This window comes from Crinia signifera, chromosome 2 (assembly GCF_055691185.1).
Source record: "Crinia signifera chromosome 2, ASM5569118v1, whole genome shotgun sequence".
NCBI classification, from domain to species: domain Eukaryota; kingdom Metazoa; phylum Chordata; class Amphibia; order Anura; family Myobatrachidae; genus Crinia; species Crinia signifera.
In genome coordinates, this window is record NC_139218.1 from 224,054,025 (window position 1) to 224,073,733 (window position 19,709).

The window sequence follows — 19,709 nt, forward strand, 5'->3', positions numbered from 1 at the left end:
GTACAGAGCCACACAATGTTTGTTTGTTTTTTTGTCATAATTCTTGTCAGAACAAGGAGCTCCACCCCACTTTCTGCAAAACCCCACCCCCACCAGTAAGGGAAAGAGCAGGATCAGTGAAGGTTAGTGAAACCATCACTAACCAGTGAAGGTTAGTGAAACCATCAATGGCCCACCATTATAATCAATGGTCCCTTAAAGTTACGCCATCAATGGTAACCATCGACAGGGAGCACACCGATTGCCATTGCCATCGCCAAAGCAAGCTATAGCATATGCTCCCTTGCAACAACTGGCTGTATATGTGTACATGTGTGTGCTTTACCCTACTGCACACCACCTGCACTAACCCCACACATTCCTGGCTGAACCTTTTGCACCTGTATTCTTGCAATGTGTATCTATTGCATTAACCTTTTGCTAACTTACTGTAGATTGTATGCTCTGCCTGGTTATTAATACAATCCAGGTTACGTCACACACGCCAAATTCTTATACTGACCCCATACCGGTGGTTATTTGTACTTTTGAGTAAATATTGATGATCACTACTGACACTGCACTTGGAGTGAAGATAATTCATTATCTATAAGTAGCCACACAGCTGCCTAGTGCACCCTAATGTCTTCTGGGTGCTATGGATACATAGAAACATAGGGAAAAAATTAAAGAGAAGTTCTATTGAAGATGGCATGTTGCCCATAGCATACCTCCCAGGTATCCCGTTTTTCGAGGGATGTCACATTTTGAATAGATGCTGTGCGTACAGCATCTATTCAGTGGCGCAGTGGATGAAAACGTGGGCGTGTCCATCATTTGCATACGCCACACCCTAATTTACATAGGCCACGCATAGGCCATGCCGCGCACGTGTCCCTCTTCTCAACATGAAAAAGTTGGGAGGTACTGTATGCCATAGCAACCAATCAGCAGTAGAATCTGATTGGTTGCTATGGGTATCATCCAACTTCAATAGAACTCCCATCTTAGTAAATGTACCCCATAGAATTTGATGGCAGATAAGAACCACATGGCCCATGCAGTCTGCCATATAGGTTGCAGTGTGTCATAGGCACACTACATGTTTTTGCTATTTGTCTCTAAGCAAATACTCACGGTTCTTTTACTAGTCCATTTACAGCTGCCACAAAGTTAAATGGCACAAGTCCTACTTCTCCTGTGCGCAGTGATTTAGCTTTCCACCACTCGCCAGTTCTACAAGCAAAGAGAGAAGACACTGAAGGATAATTACTATACAATGGTTATCTTTATGCAGTAACAGTCGGTTTAAAAACAGACATGCATATATGGGCAGGATGTGCTAAAGGGTAAGGGGCGCATTTATCAACCCACAGCGATGCCGGCGTGGTGACATCGCCGGGCATCGCGGTATCATGTGATACCACCTGGATGTATTATTAGAAGGGCGCAGGGACAGGGCTCCGAAAGGAGCCCGTTCCTGCGAAGCCCTGACCCAGAAGCCGGGATGTCTGCGCATGTGCGGTTATGCGCTGACCCCCGCCGACCCCTGTGACCGCACTGCCCTGCTCGGCCGTGCGAACCCGCAGCCATAGGCTGCAATGGGCTATCGCCATATCAGAATGGCAATAGCCCAGGGATGCGAAGCCGGGCTGCAAGATGTTAATACATCGGGCAGCTTCGCATCCCCCATAGAAACCTATGGGGGATGCGGCCGGCGGTGGTGCAGGGGGGATCGCAGCAGGGATCAGAGATCCCTGCTGCGGTCCCCCTTTGATACATTTAGGGGATACTTAATATTTGCGGCTAAACCCCGAAAACTGGTGTTTTCGGGGATTTAGCCGCAAATATGATTTGATAAATGGACCCCCAAGTGTGGTAAAAACGTTGAAAACTGCAGTTTTGAACTTACCCCATATGTACTAAGCTCCAGAATGCAATGCATTCTGGGGATTAAATGCATTGGGTAACGTCCGTTTTTGCTGGTATTGCCCACATGCCACTATATGCATGTGCAAAGGGACTCCCAGGGCAGAATCCCTTAAGGCCCGACAGCGCAAAGGACAGCTCTTTTATGACCAGATGTACTAAGTATCAAAAAGTGGAGAGTGATAAATAACCTGCTCCTACCTGTTATTTTTCAAACACAGCATGTAAAATGGTACTTAGGGGCTGATTGGCTGGTTGTTTATCTCTTTCTACTTTATCACTTTTCGAAGCTTGGTGCATTTAGCCCATAGGGAGAGCAGTTCTTTGTGATACTAATCACATTGTAAGTATGGATACAGTAAGTGGTGGGAGCAGAGGTGAAAGTATGGTGGTACGGGTAAGTACGGAGTACCGTTAATAGATTGGCGCCGGTACGCTGTACCGATCGTCCCACCCATCCCACAGCTGCATTGAAAACATTAAGATTAGTAACCATGGCACAACAGGCCGCTGGTTGGCTGAGAACTGTCTCTCAGCCAACCAACGGCCTGCTACCATGGTAATGGGCGGTGACGAGGTGGGGAAGCAGCGATGTTCCTGGCTGTGCCTTTCCTCTGCGTCCGGCCCCAGTTCACTCTCCACCGCTGCGCCTCCCACATAGATGTGGCGAGCGAGCAGCGCTAATTAGTGTGCACCTTTTCGGCTACCATAGCCCCAGCTCCCCCAGTCCCCTCTGGGCATTGATAGTACAGCGGCATCATGGCCGTGTCGGTCTTTTCTGCTACCAGTGAAGGGAAGCCACCCAGCGCCCAGAGAGGGCCGGACCCGGGAGAGGAATCACAACAGTCTGAGGGGCCCCAGCATCAGCTCAATGATGGTAAGAGACTCCAAACATATGTCATCTACATGTTTGGTAAGGTGATAAATGTATCCACTCCAAAGACACAGACTGTGACAGCACATTGGAATTTCATACATGGAAATGCTGAATTAGTAAAGGATGGCCTCACGTTTGCAGAAAGTAATCACACTCTGCTCCCTGTGTCCCGCACTCTCCCCTCTGGGGCCCCACTCTCCCCTCTGTGGTCCCACTCTCCCCTCTTTAGCCCCATTGTGCCCCCACTCTCCCCACTGTGGCCTCACTCTTCTCCCCGTGCACCCACTCTCCCCACTGTGGCTATTTCACATGGCCATGCCTCTTATTCCATGTGGCCATGCCGACTTTTTGGTGCACGCCAACAGTACCACTAAAAAAAATGTTCCTACTTGCACCACTGGGTGGGAGGAACTGCATTGCGGAAGCGACGCTTAGTACATACAGCCCTGTAGGTTGTGGAAAAAAAACTAATTTGCTCAAATGTCTCTGCCCATACGTGTAACATTTGGGTGAAGGGTGTGCTATGGGAGCTGACTCCATACTTATTTGCACCAGCAATGTCTCTACACTTTCACTGTGCATTGCTCCATTTATTTCCACATGGCTGAGCTGTGCACCTTCTACCCTCTCTATGAGGCCCATTTAACAATATACAATGTGATCTGGGCAGAATATTATGGCACAGGATAGCACTGTAATATGCAATCCTATTGATGGTATGTATCTTTCTGCACATGCAGGGACAGTTCTGGGGTGTCTGTGCACATGAGGTTAGCGCTGACCCCCTGCTGACCCCCTGCTGACCACACTGCCCTGCCAGCAGTGTGATTTGTAGCCCATAGGCTGCCGCCATCCTAAAATCGTGGCAGCCCCAGGACCTGATACGATGCTACCTGATATTCATCTAGCAGCATCACATTCCCCATAGAAACCTCTGGGGGATGTGGCTGGTGACGACAATGAAGAGATCGCAGCAGGTATTGGAGATTCCTGCTGCAGTCCCTCGGTCTTACATTCTGGGGATGCTTACTGCAGTATTCAGTTGTTATTCATCAGCATTTCACCTCACTATCCCCAAAGGTGGTGAGCTGAAATGTGTGAATGCATGGCTAAACCTGATCATAATGAGTGCAAAATGCTACAAAAAATCGATCAACTGAATATCGCCCTATGATCTGCCAGCATTTTAGACAGGAGATCTGGTGTCATATAATTGAATACCACACTTAATATTTGCGGCTAACCCCTGAAAGTGAGTGTTTTCGGGAAATAGGCTGCAAATATTTAATAGTAAATATGCCCCTATTACCACTTGAGGCAATGGAGATAACAGAATCCACAATCACCACCCCGCCATGTGATAGTCTCAAGAATGCCAGCACAAAGCTGATGGTACCTATAGGTCCTGATTCAATGAGCGAGTACTTGCACTTCAACAAGTAATGCATATTTCCACCTTCCACATGTATCTTATGAAGGTACAATCAGATGCATTAGCTGCTACGCACCGGTTGATCAGAGGTCTCTAATTAAATAGCTGGCACATTCCCCTATAAATGGGCCACACAACTCAATCTGCTGCTAATTGAATCTGCCCCATACAATATTTCCAAGAACAGTGATTTTATAAATACAGAGCAGAATGGCATTCTGAAAATTAGCAGGCGAACAACAGATACCATTTTCACACTGCCTAAACGTTTTAAAAACCGGTATTTTGAAACGGTATTTAAAACGGGTCTGAGCCTTCACATTGCGGTAGATTACCGTTTTAAATACCGTTTAAATACCATTCACATCAGTCAACCCGTTTAATCCCCTGAACGCGTTTCAAGGCAGAATGCAGGGGACCTGCCTATCACAGGTATTTAATCTGTTGTTTTTACTAAATACTCGGTAGGACTCTGCTTTCTAAACATTTTGAAATACCGTTTATCTTTAACCGGTAAATGAACTCTGGTGCTTTCCCACTGCAGTCTTAAACATTTAAAAAAAAAAAAAAAAAACGCAATATACCGTTTAACAGGTGCGGCGTGAAAGGGGCAGGGCAGGCGACAGGGGGGGGGGTCAAGGGGGACAAGTGTGACGGGCCCCAGAAATCTGACGGGCCCCAGAGCTTCCATGCCCCGGCATAGGCACTGCCTGTACTAGCTGCCCTGTCAGTGACCCTTGCGTCCCAGCCTTACCCGCCGCTGGTGCTGTGGCCTCAGTCACTGGCTCCTGTACATTTACTGCGCGGGTCGTCTGTTCTGCACTCTGCGAAAGACCTGCCCTGCCTGCACGTAGTGCTCAGCATTCTTTTGTGAAAGTGACAGGCCATCAGTAGCCAGGAGGCAGCAGGAAGCAGCCAGGAGCCAAACCAGCAGGACTGAGAATGAGAGAAGTCCGCACCTGAAAGCAGGATCTGGAGCAGCGAAAGGTTAAATGAAGCTCATGCAGAAGAGCATTGTGTGGATTTGGGATTAGGTGGGGGGCCCCATAAATATCAATGTACAGGGCCCCAAGATTTCTGTTGCCGGCCCTGGAAAGGGGTAAGACCTTGAATGCTGTACTTGCTATGTGGTCTAGTAAATATTGACAAATGTGTTTTGGTTGGCCCAATCCTTAGAACTTTATGCACTATGGGGGTTATTCTGATCGTAGCGGCCAAACGTGCGTACGTTCGCTATTAACGTACGCTATCCGTACGCGGCCGTTGGGGTTAAGTCCACCCACAACTCAGCCGCATACGTACGGCCAGAAACAACGTCAAAGGGGAGTGGCGTACAATTGAGCGTACGCCAACGTACACGGACGGGCCAGCCCTTACACTCCGACAACTGGCGTACAATTGCGCGTACGCCACCGTTTACGGACGTCTCTCGTCCGTCTTCCCACCGACTTCTTGCGGCTATCTGAGCGTACGCCAGCTTGCACGGACGGGTCCCTATTGTTTTCAATAGAAAACTCAGCTTATGTCACCGCTCGTGAGAGTGAGCGTACGTCCGTGTACGCTGGCATACCCTTCACATATATGGACCTGCAAATCTTGCCTTTGAACTATAATTATGAAAATTAATTAATTGATTGAATTAATTAATGTGCAAAATAGTGGCCATGGGCTTAAAACATTGCTGAAACATCCTTTGTAGGTGTTAGATGTGGTTTATGTTATTGTATCATAAATACAAAACCTATGTTTGTATTAGAGTGAACACGTTGACACATGTCGACTTGTGTAGATTGAGTGTGCTACTGTGTAAAGTCTATGAAAGCACGTAGTGAATGTGTATAACTGTTTAACAAATACCTACCTTAGCATATATAAGCAGGTCTTAAAAAGATTCTTACCTTAAATTAAACAAACCTTTAAATGTAGAGAAGTATAGAAAGATAAGCTTCCAATGTGTTTGAGTGCTGTGTGTGGCTTGCAGGTAGTGAAATCATGGTTTGGACTTAATAGACTGCAGCATTGGTTATTACATTCAGGTGTATGTGTTTGGTAGTAATCAGCGTAAATTAGCAAACCCAGGCGCACGCTGGCATGCGGTATCTGTAGGGGTGGTCTGAGATGGCGGTTGGCGGCCGCCTGTTTTGTGTCCGAAATGAACGGTGCTTTAGTCGATCGTGCGGTAGTAGCACCGTTCATTTTTGGTGCACACCCCCGTGTACGCCCATGTTTACGCCCATTTTCCCTCATTATTTCGGCCGCTCCCCTCATCACGCCCCTATGCCGCCCCCAATGCCCGTACACTCGCGTACAGGTTTTTTCGCACGTAGAGACCCGTCCGTAAGCGTTGTGGAGTGTTCGCGCCTGCGCATTAGCGAATGTACGCATGCGCAGATCATAAAAAACCCCGGAACGTACGCGTACGGCCCGGCCGCACCAACCAGAATAAGGCCCTATATCTGCCCAGTTGGTATAATACTGCTAAACATTCATACTTACGATTCTAGTATATATAGTGTCTCTCCAGCCTCAAAACCAAGATCTCCGTCATGTACTGGTTCATAACTATACAAGGTCACTACTTGTTTATCTGTGGAATAATAAAGAATGTCCATTATATGTGGCAGACAAAATACTGTGAACCATGAATATGTCTGCAACATATGCCACAGGTAATCAGTTATAGGTTATGTTTTTTTAAGTGACCAAAAAAAGTACAATATTTTTACTGCAGACAGCATATGATTATAATGATCATAATAATATTAATTATAATAATATTATGTCAGGGCATACAGATTATATGTCGGTAAAAATCTTATAGACATTTTGGTCAAATCTGATTTAACAGAACCTAAGGGGCCACTTGGTGGGATTGTGCCTCGTAAGCCAGGATGTTTTAAATGTCCAAACTGTACGACATGCAACCACGTGATTAGTGGGAGTTCTTTCAAACATCCTAGAACAGGAAAGGACATCCAAATTAAGCACTTATTGATGTGCACTTCCAAATGTGTTATCTATTTAATGACCCTGCAGTAAATATTATGTGTGAAAAACTGATAGGCGTTTTCAAGAACGCATGGCGGCATATAGAAGTGCGATCAAGGGTGCGATGGCGGCCATGAGTCACAGTGATCAACCTGTGGCCAGACACTTCTTTGACCCCAAATACTCTGTGGCATTCTTGCACTATCACATCATTGATCATGTCCCTGCCAGTGGGGATAGGTCTAAAAAATTACTCCAATTGGAGTCCAAACCCTTCAAACTCTTGCACCATTGGGACTCAATGAAACATTTGTTCTTATTGTTTTTCTATAATACATCCAATACTAAACATAATCTTCTCTTTGAGGTTAATTTGTGCTTCTTTATGATGTGCTTTCTTATACTACAACATATATGCTTGTATTTCCATTGCAGATATCAGGCTGCATTTTCTCATTGCTAACAGTAGGTGTCACTAGAGAGTTATTCTTTGGTGCAATACACTGTTGTGTATCCACTTCTATAATCATGGAACCGCTTGTCATGGACATATTCCTTTGTGTGATGTTATTATATATATTTTTCACTCTCTTTTTTACTATGTTTGTATGTATACTATGTATTTAATATGTGTATGTTTTGAATATAGTTCTTATGTGAATAAAATATACACAGGTGCTATGACACTGATTGTAATCTTCAGTCAGGTGTTGGCCTGGGAAGAATCTTCTGACTTCACATGTGATAAGGCTATTTAAGCTTGCACTTGTTCACTTGTGTGTATCCCATACTTGCCTACCTGACCCTCTCCATGCGGAAGAAAATGTTCTGTTCCTGTGCTTCCCTGGTAATGTATGATTGCCATCACCTGTGGTGAAACGCCTTTACCTAGCTCCCCACAGGTGATGCCAATCATACATTACCGGGGAAGTCCAGGAACAGGGCATTTTCTCCCGCATGGAGAGGGTCAGGTAGGCAAGTATGGTGTATCCTGATGACAAGAATAAACTTCTTGAAACTTTGAAGTACAACAGTTTCCTGTCTTCATTTTCTACTAGTCACCAGCTAGATATTGGCATTCCCATGTGCTTGACCAGGGAAGGCACCTGGTGCTGCTGCATCTAAACGGAGCTGTGGAGTGCTGCCCTTATTTGACTATATATCATGCATCATATTGTAACGATATATGGTAATGTGTGCTATTTAAATGCTTCTAAACAAGCAAAATTACTATTCAAGTGTTTGTAAAAGCGGCCATACACTGCTTCTCACAGAAATGTAGCGCCATCCAATCCCCCTTGAGCCGCCTGCAGGGGCGTAACTAGATATTCATAGGCCCCATAGCAAAAGTTTGTAAGGGCCCCCTATTTAGCAACTGATGGTAATAAATGTATTTAAAACCTATTAAATAGACAGTAAAGCTGGGTCCCCTTCAGCTCTGGGCCCATAGCAGCTGCACCCCTTGCACCTATGGTAGTTATGCCATTGGCCGCCTGGGACCTTCCCGAGTGGTGCTTTGAAATGTGATGTATTGCATGCAATGCCACCCGCTGCCAGGACGTGCAGGACATGCAGCAGGTTCACCTTCTGACTCCGGTAGTTTCTTGGTCTGACCATGGCCTCCAATGCTTGCCGCCACATGCATTAAAGCTCCAGTAACACTCCCATAACATGCACATGACACAGTTTTTGGTTACTTCAAGGCACGTTCCAGTCACCTCCCAGGATCACCAATCAGTATTATTGCACATGCGTACAGAAATAATTAATCAACTAATCCTGTTGTTGATGACTTGTTATTGCATTCCTGATGAATTTCTTTGAAACTTATAAATAAAATATGGCATGTAGCAGCCATGGAGAAAAAAATATTGGCTTATTTTCATAATATTTCAATACATTTTTAAAGGTTTGGTGTGCTTGGTTCCTGTGTAATGACACCACCCCCTATGGTGCCCTCCCGTCTGATTTTTTTGCATCTTTTGTTATAACTAGAGAACATCTTTCTTTTGCTTCCTATTCAGAGTAGCCACTTATGCTGTGTACACACGGTCCGATTTCCTTTCCGATGTTGACGATATCGTCAACATTGGATCGGCATCGGATCTGAATCGGATGTAGATCGCAAGGGTTTTAACCCTTGCGATCCCGAACCGATCCCGATGCGCGTTCACGTATCGGAAGCCAGAAAGTCTTGGCTGCCTTGTCTATATAGTGCAGATCTGCACTATACAGTCAAGATAGGATGCAAATCGGATGTGCCTTAAGATCCTATCCATGATCCTATCTGATCAGATCGTGGATAGGATCTTAAGGCACATCTACCGTGTGTACACACCATTACAGCCTGATTTATTTATTTAATTTTTGGTTTGTTGTTGTTTTTTTTTTTTATTCGGACCCAGACTCGACCTCTTCTTATCTCTCCCCCTTATCCACCTCTTCTTCTTTCTCTCGTTTTCTCTCTTTCTTATCTTGACTCGATCACTTTTTATCTTTCCATTTACTTGACAAATTTTTTACGTATCATTTGCACACCTGCTTTTTCTGCATTTGTTCCTAATTGCAAAACTATAAATAAACTTGTTAGAAAAAAAAAAATAATCATAATAATGTTAAGGTTATGTTTGCAGTTGTCTCTTTCCTTACCATGCAGAGGAGAACTGGGAGGGGCTTGTGACATATTTGAAACCAGTGGATCGTGTATATCATACCGTAAGATCATCTGCGAGAACACAGAAGTCAGAAATGAATTTGCATTACTTGATGCATTACTTTTTTTATCTTTGTATCTTGTACAGTTATAGGTAATGTCATACAATGGAATATAATCTTTTTGTTTTCAGAAGAGGTCTGACTAATTATTCTCATTTGATCAAAGGAAAGATACATACTTGCACGATTCAAGTCAACTTTTCCATGTGACTATGCAGGCATGATAGAACTAAGCATACATACCCTGGGCATACACGCTAAAATGATCTGCCTGATATTGACCAGATAATTGTAATGTGTAATAGTTTGGAAGTTGGTGACATCAGGCTTCATATACACTATGACAGATATTTCCTTTGTTCCTTCACAGTGAAATGTCTCCTCCTCAGGGGGGGAACACAAATGTTGGGTAGTGTACACTGTGAAAGATCTCACAGTGCATGGCCACGATAACTGCAAGGTGTCAGGATGCCAGATACATTTCCTGATGGTATGACAGGAATTTTATCGCACCGGTATGGCCAACTTTAGTAATACATTTTTCTTCTGCAATTAATAAACTGACCAGGGCAGCCGAGAGGTATGCTGGACCCTGGTGAAACTGGGGGAGTGACCTAATCGCGGAAAGCGTGGCCACCTCCTGCTATTAGGCCATGCCCCCAAAATTATTACGGGGAGAGTGAAAAAACCCTCTAAAGTCAAGGGGGCGGGGGGGGGGGTGTTATTATCCCCCCACCCCACCAGCAGCAGCACACAAATACAGTATGTGCTGTGCTGACAGCAGGATCAGCATGAGATCTCACGCTGTCATTGAGACGCTCATGCTAAGCCTGCTGTCAGCACACCACATGCTGTACCTATATGCGGCCCAGGAAGGATGGAGGGGGTCAGACCAGGGCCCCCGCTGGGCCCCTCCAGAAAGCCTTGGCCCAAGTAATTAGTACCTGCTCCCCCGCCCCTCTCTCAGCGGCCCTGCAACTGACAGAAGTTGAATATTTGTCATAGTACATACTCTTCAATGCATAGGCATAGCTATCATGGCTGCAGGGAGTGCAGCTGCTATAGGGCCTGCCCAGTCTTACTAGGGCCCGTCTCTTCCCATGCACCCAATAATGCTGCAGAATGCTTGAGTATAGCAACCAGTGGAAATGCCGTGCCTCCCAACATCAGAGGTGACAGATAATCAAGATGGAGCTCGACGGACAGCCCTCTCCTGACAACGTCTCCTGAAAGCATATGAAATAGTGTATTCATGGAAATCACTGTAACATAGCATTCAATATGCTGTATTCATTATGTGCAATAGTGTTCAGCATATGTGTAAGGGGCATTATGTGTGTCATGTACAAAGTTCATTGATAATGTGCGACATATATGTAACAGGCATTATGTGTATCGTGTATAAGGACATTAATAATGTGCAACATATCTGTAATGGGCATTATGTGTGTCAAGTGTAAAAGGGCATTAATAATGTGCAACATATGTGGAAGGGGCATTATTGTGTCATTATGTGTATGAAGGGCATTAATAAAGGTTTACATAATGTGTAAGGGGCATTATGGTTATAAGGACATTAATAATGTGTGTCATGTGTAAGGGGCATTACTGTGTGGTATTATCAGGGGTGCAGAGAGAAAGGGGTAGGGGGTACAAATTACCAAGGCCAAAGTCTGATGGAAGGGCCCAATGGGGGCCCCGGACCCCCTCCCCTTAAGTGACAGCAGCAGCTGCAGTTCTTCTCTGCCCAGCACACACTACTTTGTGCTGAGTTGCAGTGTGGCCATGGAGGTGGTTAAAATACAATATTTTCTCAGCATTTTTTTCTAAGGCTATATTGTGAATAATGTGAGGAGTAATGTATATAAGGTAAAGTGGTACTACTCTGTGATGTAACGTGAATAAGGGACACCATCGCATGATATAATGTGAATAAAGTTGCACTACTGTGTGGCATAATTTGAATTGGGGGTACTATTGTGTGGCCATGCCCCTTCCCAGCAAGAACACACCCCTGTTTGGGCTGCGCACCGAATGTGTGCACTGTTTCTATTTAAAATATTTCGGGTAGGAGCACCAAAATGATGACTGCTATGATGAGGGTTGATGGTGCTGGGAAAGGGGAGCATAGTCAGAGGCGGAACTAGTGGCAGTGCTAGGGGGCACCCTCCAAAATCTTGCCTAGGGCGTCATTTAGGCTAGGGCCGGCTCTGTTAAAGCACACATGGTTCCACCTGGCTAGTGCCTGTACTTCTAAAGCTTCATGCTCATCTTTCTTGGTCCTGTTGCACTCAGCATCTCTTTGGGCCTTATTCAGAGGTGGATGCACTGCACTGCGCATATGTGTCCCAAATGTTACCGCTCCGAGACACAGTACAGATTCCTACATAGGACCGTATTCAGTTTACCTTCAGATGGCAGTATACGTTTGCAAGGGGGCGATGTTATGTGTCTGCGCTTGCATTTCTGCACATGTGCAGACACTGGATGCGTGCGCCCATGGCAAACAAACTGTTCGCTAGGTGCAACCTTGCGGCCGGTGGGGGGCAGGGGTACTCGCCCATAGCAATGGCAAGCATTTCATGGACGTTCCCATGAAAACGCTGAGCATTCCCATGGTAATTGGGCAGTGACATGGGTGCCGGGGGTGGGCAACCTTAGATATTCGTGCAAGTTCCACATCATTCCATGGCCAGTGACCATCAAATGATATGGGTGTTCCCCCGCAGCCTGCGAAGGGATGTTTATGTAAATCATCCCTTCATAGCCAGTGCATGCGAACACATGCTGCAAATGGGTGGCGGCCAGGCCCCCATTCTCAAGGCGGGGTTTAGTTTATTCACACGGTTGCAAATTTGCAACCAAATGAATCAGCCAGAAGAGCCCCCATAGTGACTATACATTTCAGTGGACATACCTGTGAGGTAACCGGGATGGTTTGTAACAAAGCTTCCAGGCTGCTTATAGGTTCCTGCTGTAAATGCTCACATTGTAATCCCAATACATTTTATCATTCATTCTTAGAAGAATTACTACATTAGTAACAAAAGGTCACTGTCAATGCTAAATTCTAAATATATAGAACATTGATATACAAAGAAAGTTCATGGCATTCTGAGGACAATACTAAACACAGAATCATATATAAGCAGCAGTGCACACCAAAGAAGTCAGGGGCCGATTTAGGATTACTCTGTGTGGTCCGAATTCGGCCTCAGACCCCATGGTCGGGGTTTGCGCATGTTCATTATGGAACTCAACCAAAGTCACTTGAGTGCCATCATTTTCTATAACTACAAGAGAAGTTTGTGACACCAGGAGAGTTTTTAACAACTGCAAGCTACTTTTGGGGAGGAAACACCCAGTGGCGTAACTATGAAAATTGCGCCCCCCCCTCGCCGAATTTTGGCAGCGACCAACCCCCCCCCCAGTAAAATATAACAAACCCCACCACCATCCCCCTGCCGCCCATGCCCCTGTGCCTTACCCTCCGCTGCTCAGCTGTGCTCCCTCCCCGGGACCACTGCGCAGACGTGGGGTCTGCGGGCCTTTTGTTACGCAACTGGAAACACCATCTCGAACCACTGTCTTTGAGTGGTTTGCAGAATTTTGGCAAGGGAAACAATCTTTGAAGACAAAGTGTGTTGCTGCTAACCTGTGTCCATCACTGAGGACAATGTTGCTGCCATGCGGCCTATAGTTGAGGTGGACACCAGGGTGACCAAATCCTAGTTAGAGAAGGAGATAGGCATCTCATCGAGATCCACCTCCTTCATATTCCATTGATTAAGCAATATTTCTGCACTCTGGGTGACTGAGCTGACTCAAGAGCAGAAGAAGGCTTGTGTGACTTGGTGCCATTACATGCTGGCCAGATTCAGGCAGCGACTCAAAAGTCTGAGAGATCATCAGTGGCGATGAATCTTGGATCTACAGTTTCAACCCAAGACCCAACAACAGTTGGCCCAGTTGACCACAGCTCAACGTGTGCCACCATGGAAGTTCCAACATGAGCACAACATGGCCAGACAGATGGTGGCTGTTTCTGCGGCCATGACTTGTGCAGCAGCACATGTTACTGGGGACCGGTCTGCTAACCGATGCCTGCCGTAAGTGCTGGAAGCCATTTCTAGGTGCCATCCATGGTTCTTTTCTTCATCATGACAGTCCAGGAAAGAGGTTGCTTTTCTCATCCGAGAATGCATCCAGGAGCATGGTCATCCATCATACAGTTCAAACCTGGCCCCCTGTGAATTCCTTATGTTGCCACAAATCAAGCACAAGATGATTTAGATCTGTTTTGAGACTCCATGGGTGAGATGTAATAGGATGAGAGCTACAGAAAGTGAGAGATTTGGTAATGAATCTGAAGAATTTTTTAAAGCGGCAATCATTTACACTGCAAAATCAAGCTGGTTTTACAGTGTAATTGATTGGCACTTTAAAAAAACTGGAGATTTCTTAACAAATCTCTCACTTTCTTTTTTTTCCACCCCAGATGGTAAAGTGGAGACATGCATCCAGCATGTAGAAGGCATACCTTTATGTTTGAATTCAGGCAACTTTGATTAGACTCCATTGGCAAATACTTTGAAAAAGTGTAGTGTTGATTTTGTAAATATAATACTTTTTGTGCATCTGGAATCTTATTGCACACTGCACATATTCATTTAATTTAATATTTGCAAGATCTATTATATGACCCTCAATCCCATCTCTGACAGAAATATTTGTTGTTGCCAGAGTGTGAGGCTTATCTAAATATCTTATCAACGGTAAATACTATAATTGTATTCACAGGACCTGAAAGTAGTGTCATACTCAAAATAATGGTCCATTGATCACCCTGATAAATGCTTTTGTCTAGTCTCACTGAAAACATTGCAGATCCTAATGTAATTATTCTGTTTTTGGTGATGCGTGAAGATAATGCATTTAATTTCAAAACACCTTTTAATATATATAAATAAATAATAATAATTCAAACACACAAAATGAAAATAAAAAATAAACTATCTTTGTATATAACTGAATCAGTTCATATAAATAATACGTTGTTTTGCTGTCTTGCAGTCACACCGTGGACTGAGAAATGAGTTGTGTGAGTCTCACACAGGGTCAGCTTCACACTTTCTCTGAATAATCATCTCTCAAAAAATCTTATGCTGACCTGAGTCTTTTCTCTTGGCAGATGACAATTTTCACACACATCAAAGTTTTCCATCCAATCCTCATCATAGTCAGAGCTGCAACCACACCCCATTGTACCTGCAAACACAAAGATCTCCATAGTAAAAGTACGATATTTATAAGTAGTCAAGAACATAGTGCTTTATTGAGACCCACTCGCTCTGCAGCGAATTTGCAGCCCAAGCAGTTATCAAATGAATGCACATGTACACGGATCATAGTGCACATGCCTGAGCCGTCTGTACCTTGGCCGGACGGACGGTCGCAAGTTGATTGACAGGAAATAGGCATTTGTGGGCGGAACGCCAGCGTTTTCTGGGAGTTCCCCTGGAAAATGTAGGCGTTTCCCCGGCTGTTGGGAGGGAGGGCCGCTGACGTCAGAGGCTGCACATGGGAGGGGGTGGGGAATTAATTAGATGGTGAGTGATTGTGAATTAATTTCCCCCTCTTCTCACGGCTGCAATCGCAACAGTCGCAACTCAGCAATCAGGTCTGAATCAGGCCCATTATCTTCTTTATTTCGTTGAACACCACAAATATAATATTTTTTATCTCTTTGTTTTTAGTACCTGTACATATTTCTGATTTTTCTGATTTTCTCTCAACAACAATAAACAAGAACATGTTTTTCTATATAAAATATACTTTCATTTTGCTGTAACAAAGGCCACGTCCACAAATATCATCCTCTACGATAAATGAAATTACCCTGTGAAATAAGTAGATGATTTAACATGACCCATTGTACCCAGTACAAAATGTTCTGCTCCCAAATGTCCCATAGAATGACCTCTTTCAGTTAGCTGTGCTGAGTTACTTAGGGGGGTAATCAATTCGGGATTCCGACTGTCGGAACATCCCCATAGTCAGAATTCGGTACCTTTTTCCCGGCTTCTGGCACTAACACGACAGTTAGAACATTGAATATCAGAAAGTGTCGGAAAGTCTGAGGATTGTCGGTAAACGGCCTATTCCATCAGAAAAAGTTGAAACTGACTCTCGGAAACAGCAGCATTAAATAGGCCAGAGACGATATTTCCATCTGTTGGAAACATTGGCACAGATTGAATACCGCCCTTTGTGATACTTTCAAAATACTGCAATAAAAAAAACGTACATTTGGGAGAGCACATTATAGGTAGTGGAAAGGTCATCTTGCAGTAGTGCACGTAGGGGGGGGGGGGTTCTGAGTACGCAGAAACCCCCCAGGAATCTAAGGGCCCTAGATTGAAAGCTGAGGGTCCCCTCTTTCCATGGGTACAAGAATGTTAAAAATCAACCTTGGGGAACCGGAGATATGTGACTTCAAAGCAGTGGCCCCCATCCAAGCCTGTTAATTGCTCTTCCCAGTGAGATACAGTATTTCAGGTTTTTCAGTTTTTCTGAGGATATATTCTAAAAGCTGGGACTCTCCCCCTTTGATGGACACTATAAGTTGTCTCTACTGTTCCCAGAACTAGAGATATCAGCCTTCCAGCAGCTGGTTACTGCTCCAGCTCCACACACCTGGTATGTAGTTTTATATTCTCATGGGCAGATTGCTCTTCCTCCTGAACTCTGATCCCCTAGTCCCCAATACCATTTGGTAGGAGGGATTCTCTAGTTTTTTATTCCATTAAAAGCTAATAAATCTAGTTCCAGGAACTGGAGATATCTGCAGCCAAGCAAGCTGTCCTCCCACCAGAAAATTATGAATAATAAGCCCACTCCACTATACCTCTGCGTAGTAAACATCCTCTACCACCCTGGATGTTATGTATCAGGACCCCTTTATTCAGCCCAATGCCCCCTTCTCCCACCTCATCTCCCACCATCTGTGCAGTAAAGGGGTAATTAGTGAAAACTACTGATCCAGGCCCTACTTGCTGAGCGGTTAATATAATACCCCCTACCACCCGCGGGACATCAAAGCTTCCACTCATAGCACCCCCCACCCCTACCGCTGGAGGATAGGTAGGGGCCCCAATACATTGCTGTGCCCAGGGGTCTATACTGCTGTTATGTGTATATATATATATATATATATATATATATATATATATATATATATATATATATATAATAATCATTATTATTATTATTATTTATATACATTTGGTATATAATATCTATAATACTTTAACTGTCCCGGCATATACCCATCTCTGTGCTTTGCTCCGCCCCTCTCTGGAAACCCCCTTCTGAAAATCCTGCGTTTGCCCCTGTCTTGGATACCTGCTTTACAGTGTACCGATATAGTATTTGCCCATTGAACAGCACCATTTTAAAGTATATTCTTGCCATATATAAATGATAAACCTGTGCAAATAAATTATTTGTTACCATTGTTCCATTTGATAACATTGGCCTTATTAATTAAGTTGCAAAGAGGACCTTTAATTAATTGCATGATCAATATAATACAAATATAATAAAAAAGACAGTAACTGTGTATAGATCATGTCACTGAGGTTACAGATATGTAAGCTGTATACAAAGCATCCTGTCTCAGCCATGTTACAAATACAAACAGGGCAAGCTGTCACACCGACCTGCGCCATCTCATACAGCAAGTCATACCAAGTGCTTAGTAATGCAGTAACTATACCTTATGGGAACAATATGTATGTTTTTTATACTTATAAGATGTGCCCACATTCCTTGGCACTTCTATTACAAGTGATCATAAAGCAAGGACTACAATGCACAGCCTAGGACACACAGATAAAAACGCCACAAGTCATATAAAGTAAAACACATATAAATGTACAGAGGGATCACATTTGGATTTTAAGTTAAGGCCCATACACACACAACGATGTGTGAGTAACGACACATCGTTAACTACCATCTTTCATTTTCACCATTGAAGTGAAAATGAACGACCTCAGCATTGCAGTGATCGCTGGTGCACGACGGCTGACAAACGACCACAAACGATGCAGGACCTTTTCTATTGAAAAAACAAACAATGTTAACGACCATAGCCAAATTAACCTGCATGCATTGACGATGGCTATGGTCTTTAACGACCCACGGGTACGCGCATCGTTGGTAGTCGTCCGTCATTCACAGCATAAACAGTAGATGATGTTAAAAGATTCACCTCCTAAACGACCCTGAACTAAGTTGTTCTGGGTTGTTCAGGAGGTGATTTATAATGGGGGCGTTCATCATCATTAAGAAGACATCGTAGTGTGTGTATGGGCCTTTAGGCACAAAGGTTGAATTCTTAAAAAGAAAAAGTTGGAGGTTCGCATGCGGGAAATAGGAAAAATAAACATGTATATATATACAGAATTATTTGCACAATATTGTGAACGGAGATACAACAACAATAATTGTGGACATTATACACAGGAATTAGGCATAAGTACACTCAACTATCACCCTGCCCTAGATTACTGTATGTGAATTGCCAGAGGATTGTTACCTGTGAGTAGAACGCTGTATATTAGTTTCTCTGGTTATCTTCTGATCATCATTGAACCTATAGCTATTATTCCTTTTAGGTGTATTCTGTTTGTTTCTCCTCTTTTGTCGCCGTCCTCCTGCGTTTACCCCCTTCTTTATATAAGGATGAGTTTGTCACAAGCTGTTATTTGTCTGGATCGTTTTACCTTTCTTCTTATTATGTTTGCCCCAGGTTCCAACCCCTTGTTGCTTTTTGCTTCTCTCTACTGCATTCTCTCTTCTTCTCTTTCTTGCTCTTTTCTTATTGCATGTGTGTGTGTCTCTCTCTCTCATTGTTACCTGACTTCCTGCCCAAGCATAGCTTCTAACACCCATGGTATAACCACAAACATAAGCCGACTGTTCTGTAGCTGAAGTCATATCCGCAGTATAGTCATGGATAATATATACATACACACACACAAACATACACACCCTGGTTTACCATGTCTATGTGCCACTAACCATCTACAGTCCACACATGGGCCCTTATTCTGATCGGTGCGGATATATCCGCGTGCGTTCGGCCCGCCGATGTTTTGTGTCTGCGCATGTGCAGAGGCGTCTCTGTGCATGTGCGAGCGGAGCGTACGGCCAAATCCCGCATGATATGTGAACACTCCGAACAGGGGGTGGAGAGGGGCGTGAAGGGCTATTTGGGCTCATTACCATATGCATACTCCCCGCGTTTCATGGGAGTTCCCATGAAAACGCTGGGCGTACGTATGGTAATGCGGCCGTGACGCACGTGTAGGGGGCCAATGGGATGGATAGGCATGTGATACAAGGGCCCTTGTATCACATGCCTATCCATCCATGGAATGGTGTTGTACAGTCATGTACCTAAAGCTAGATAAACCCATATATAATTGTTAAGCCATTCTTTTGACTCCCAAACTGATCATGCAATATCTTAAAAGTGTGTTCTCAACTTCAGTAATGTTTTTATTGCAAACAGGATGCATCTGAAGATCAGGTTTTATGGGCAGTTTCATTTTCATCAGATTTGATGATTCAAATATTGTTCAAAAGTGTGTATGCTTTTTTTCACCGTCTGACCAATGTTTCGCCGATGTTCCTCCAACATCAGCAATGCCTTTGTTGACAGTGTTAATTCAATCTGTCATGTGGCTTGCTACATACTCTCGTTAAAATGTGCTGACATCA

General features: G+C 44.2%; 1 protein-coding gene across 2 annotated transcripts in view; it reads right to left on the reverse strand.

Moving 5' to 3' along the window:
• The window catches only part of LCK (LCK proto-oncogene, Src family tyrosine kinase), a 49,188-nt gene extending 30,372 nt beyond the window's left edge, over positions 1-18,816 (reverse strand). The window contains exons 1-5 of one of the 2 annotated variants that reach the window (XM_083173870.1): positions 18,710-18,816; positions 15,091-15,188; positions 9,855-9,930; positions 6,714-6,804; positions 1,117-1,215 (exon numbers count right to left, since the gene is read on the reverse strand). In XM_083173870.1, coding sequence (XP_083029996.1) covers positions 1,117-1,215; positions 6,714-6,804; positions 9,855-9,930; positions 15,091-15,183 — 359 coding nt within the window. In that variant the 5' untranslated portion in view covers positions 15,184-15,188; positions 18,710-18,816. Of the gene's footprint in view, positions 1-1,116; positions 1,216-6,713; positions 6,805-9,854; positions 9,931-15,090; positions 15,189-18,522 lie in introns of both variants that reach the window. The other variant, XM_083173868.1, reaches the window with a different exon arrangement.
• Between the last annotated feature and the right edge of the window lie 893 nt (positions 18,817-19,709).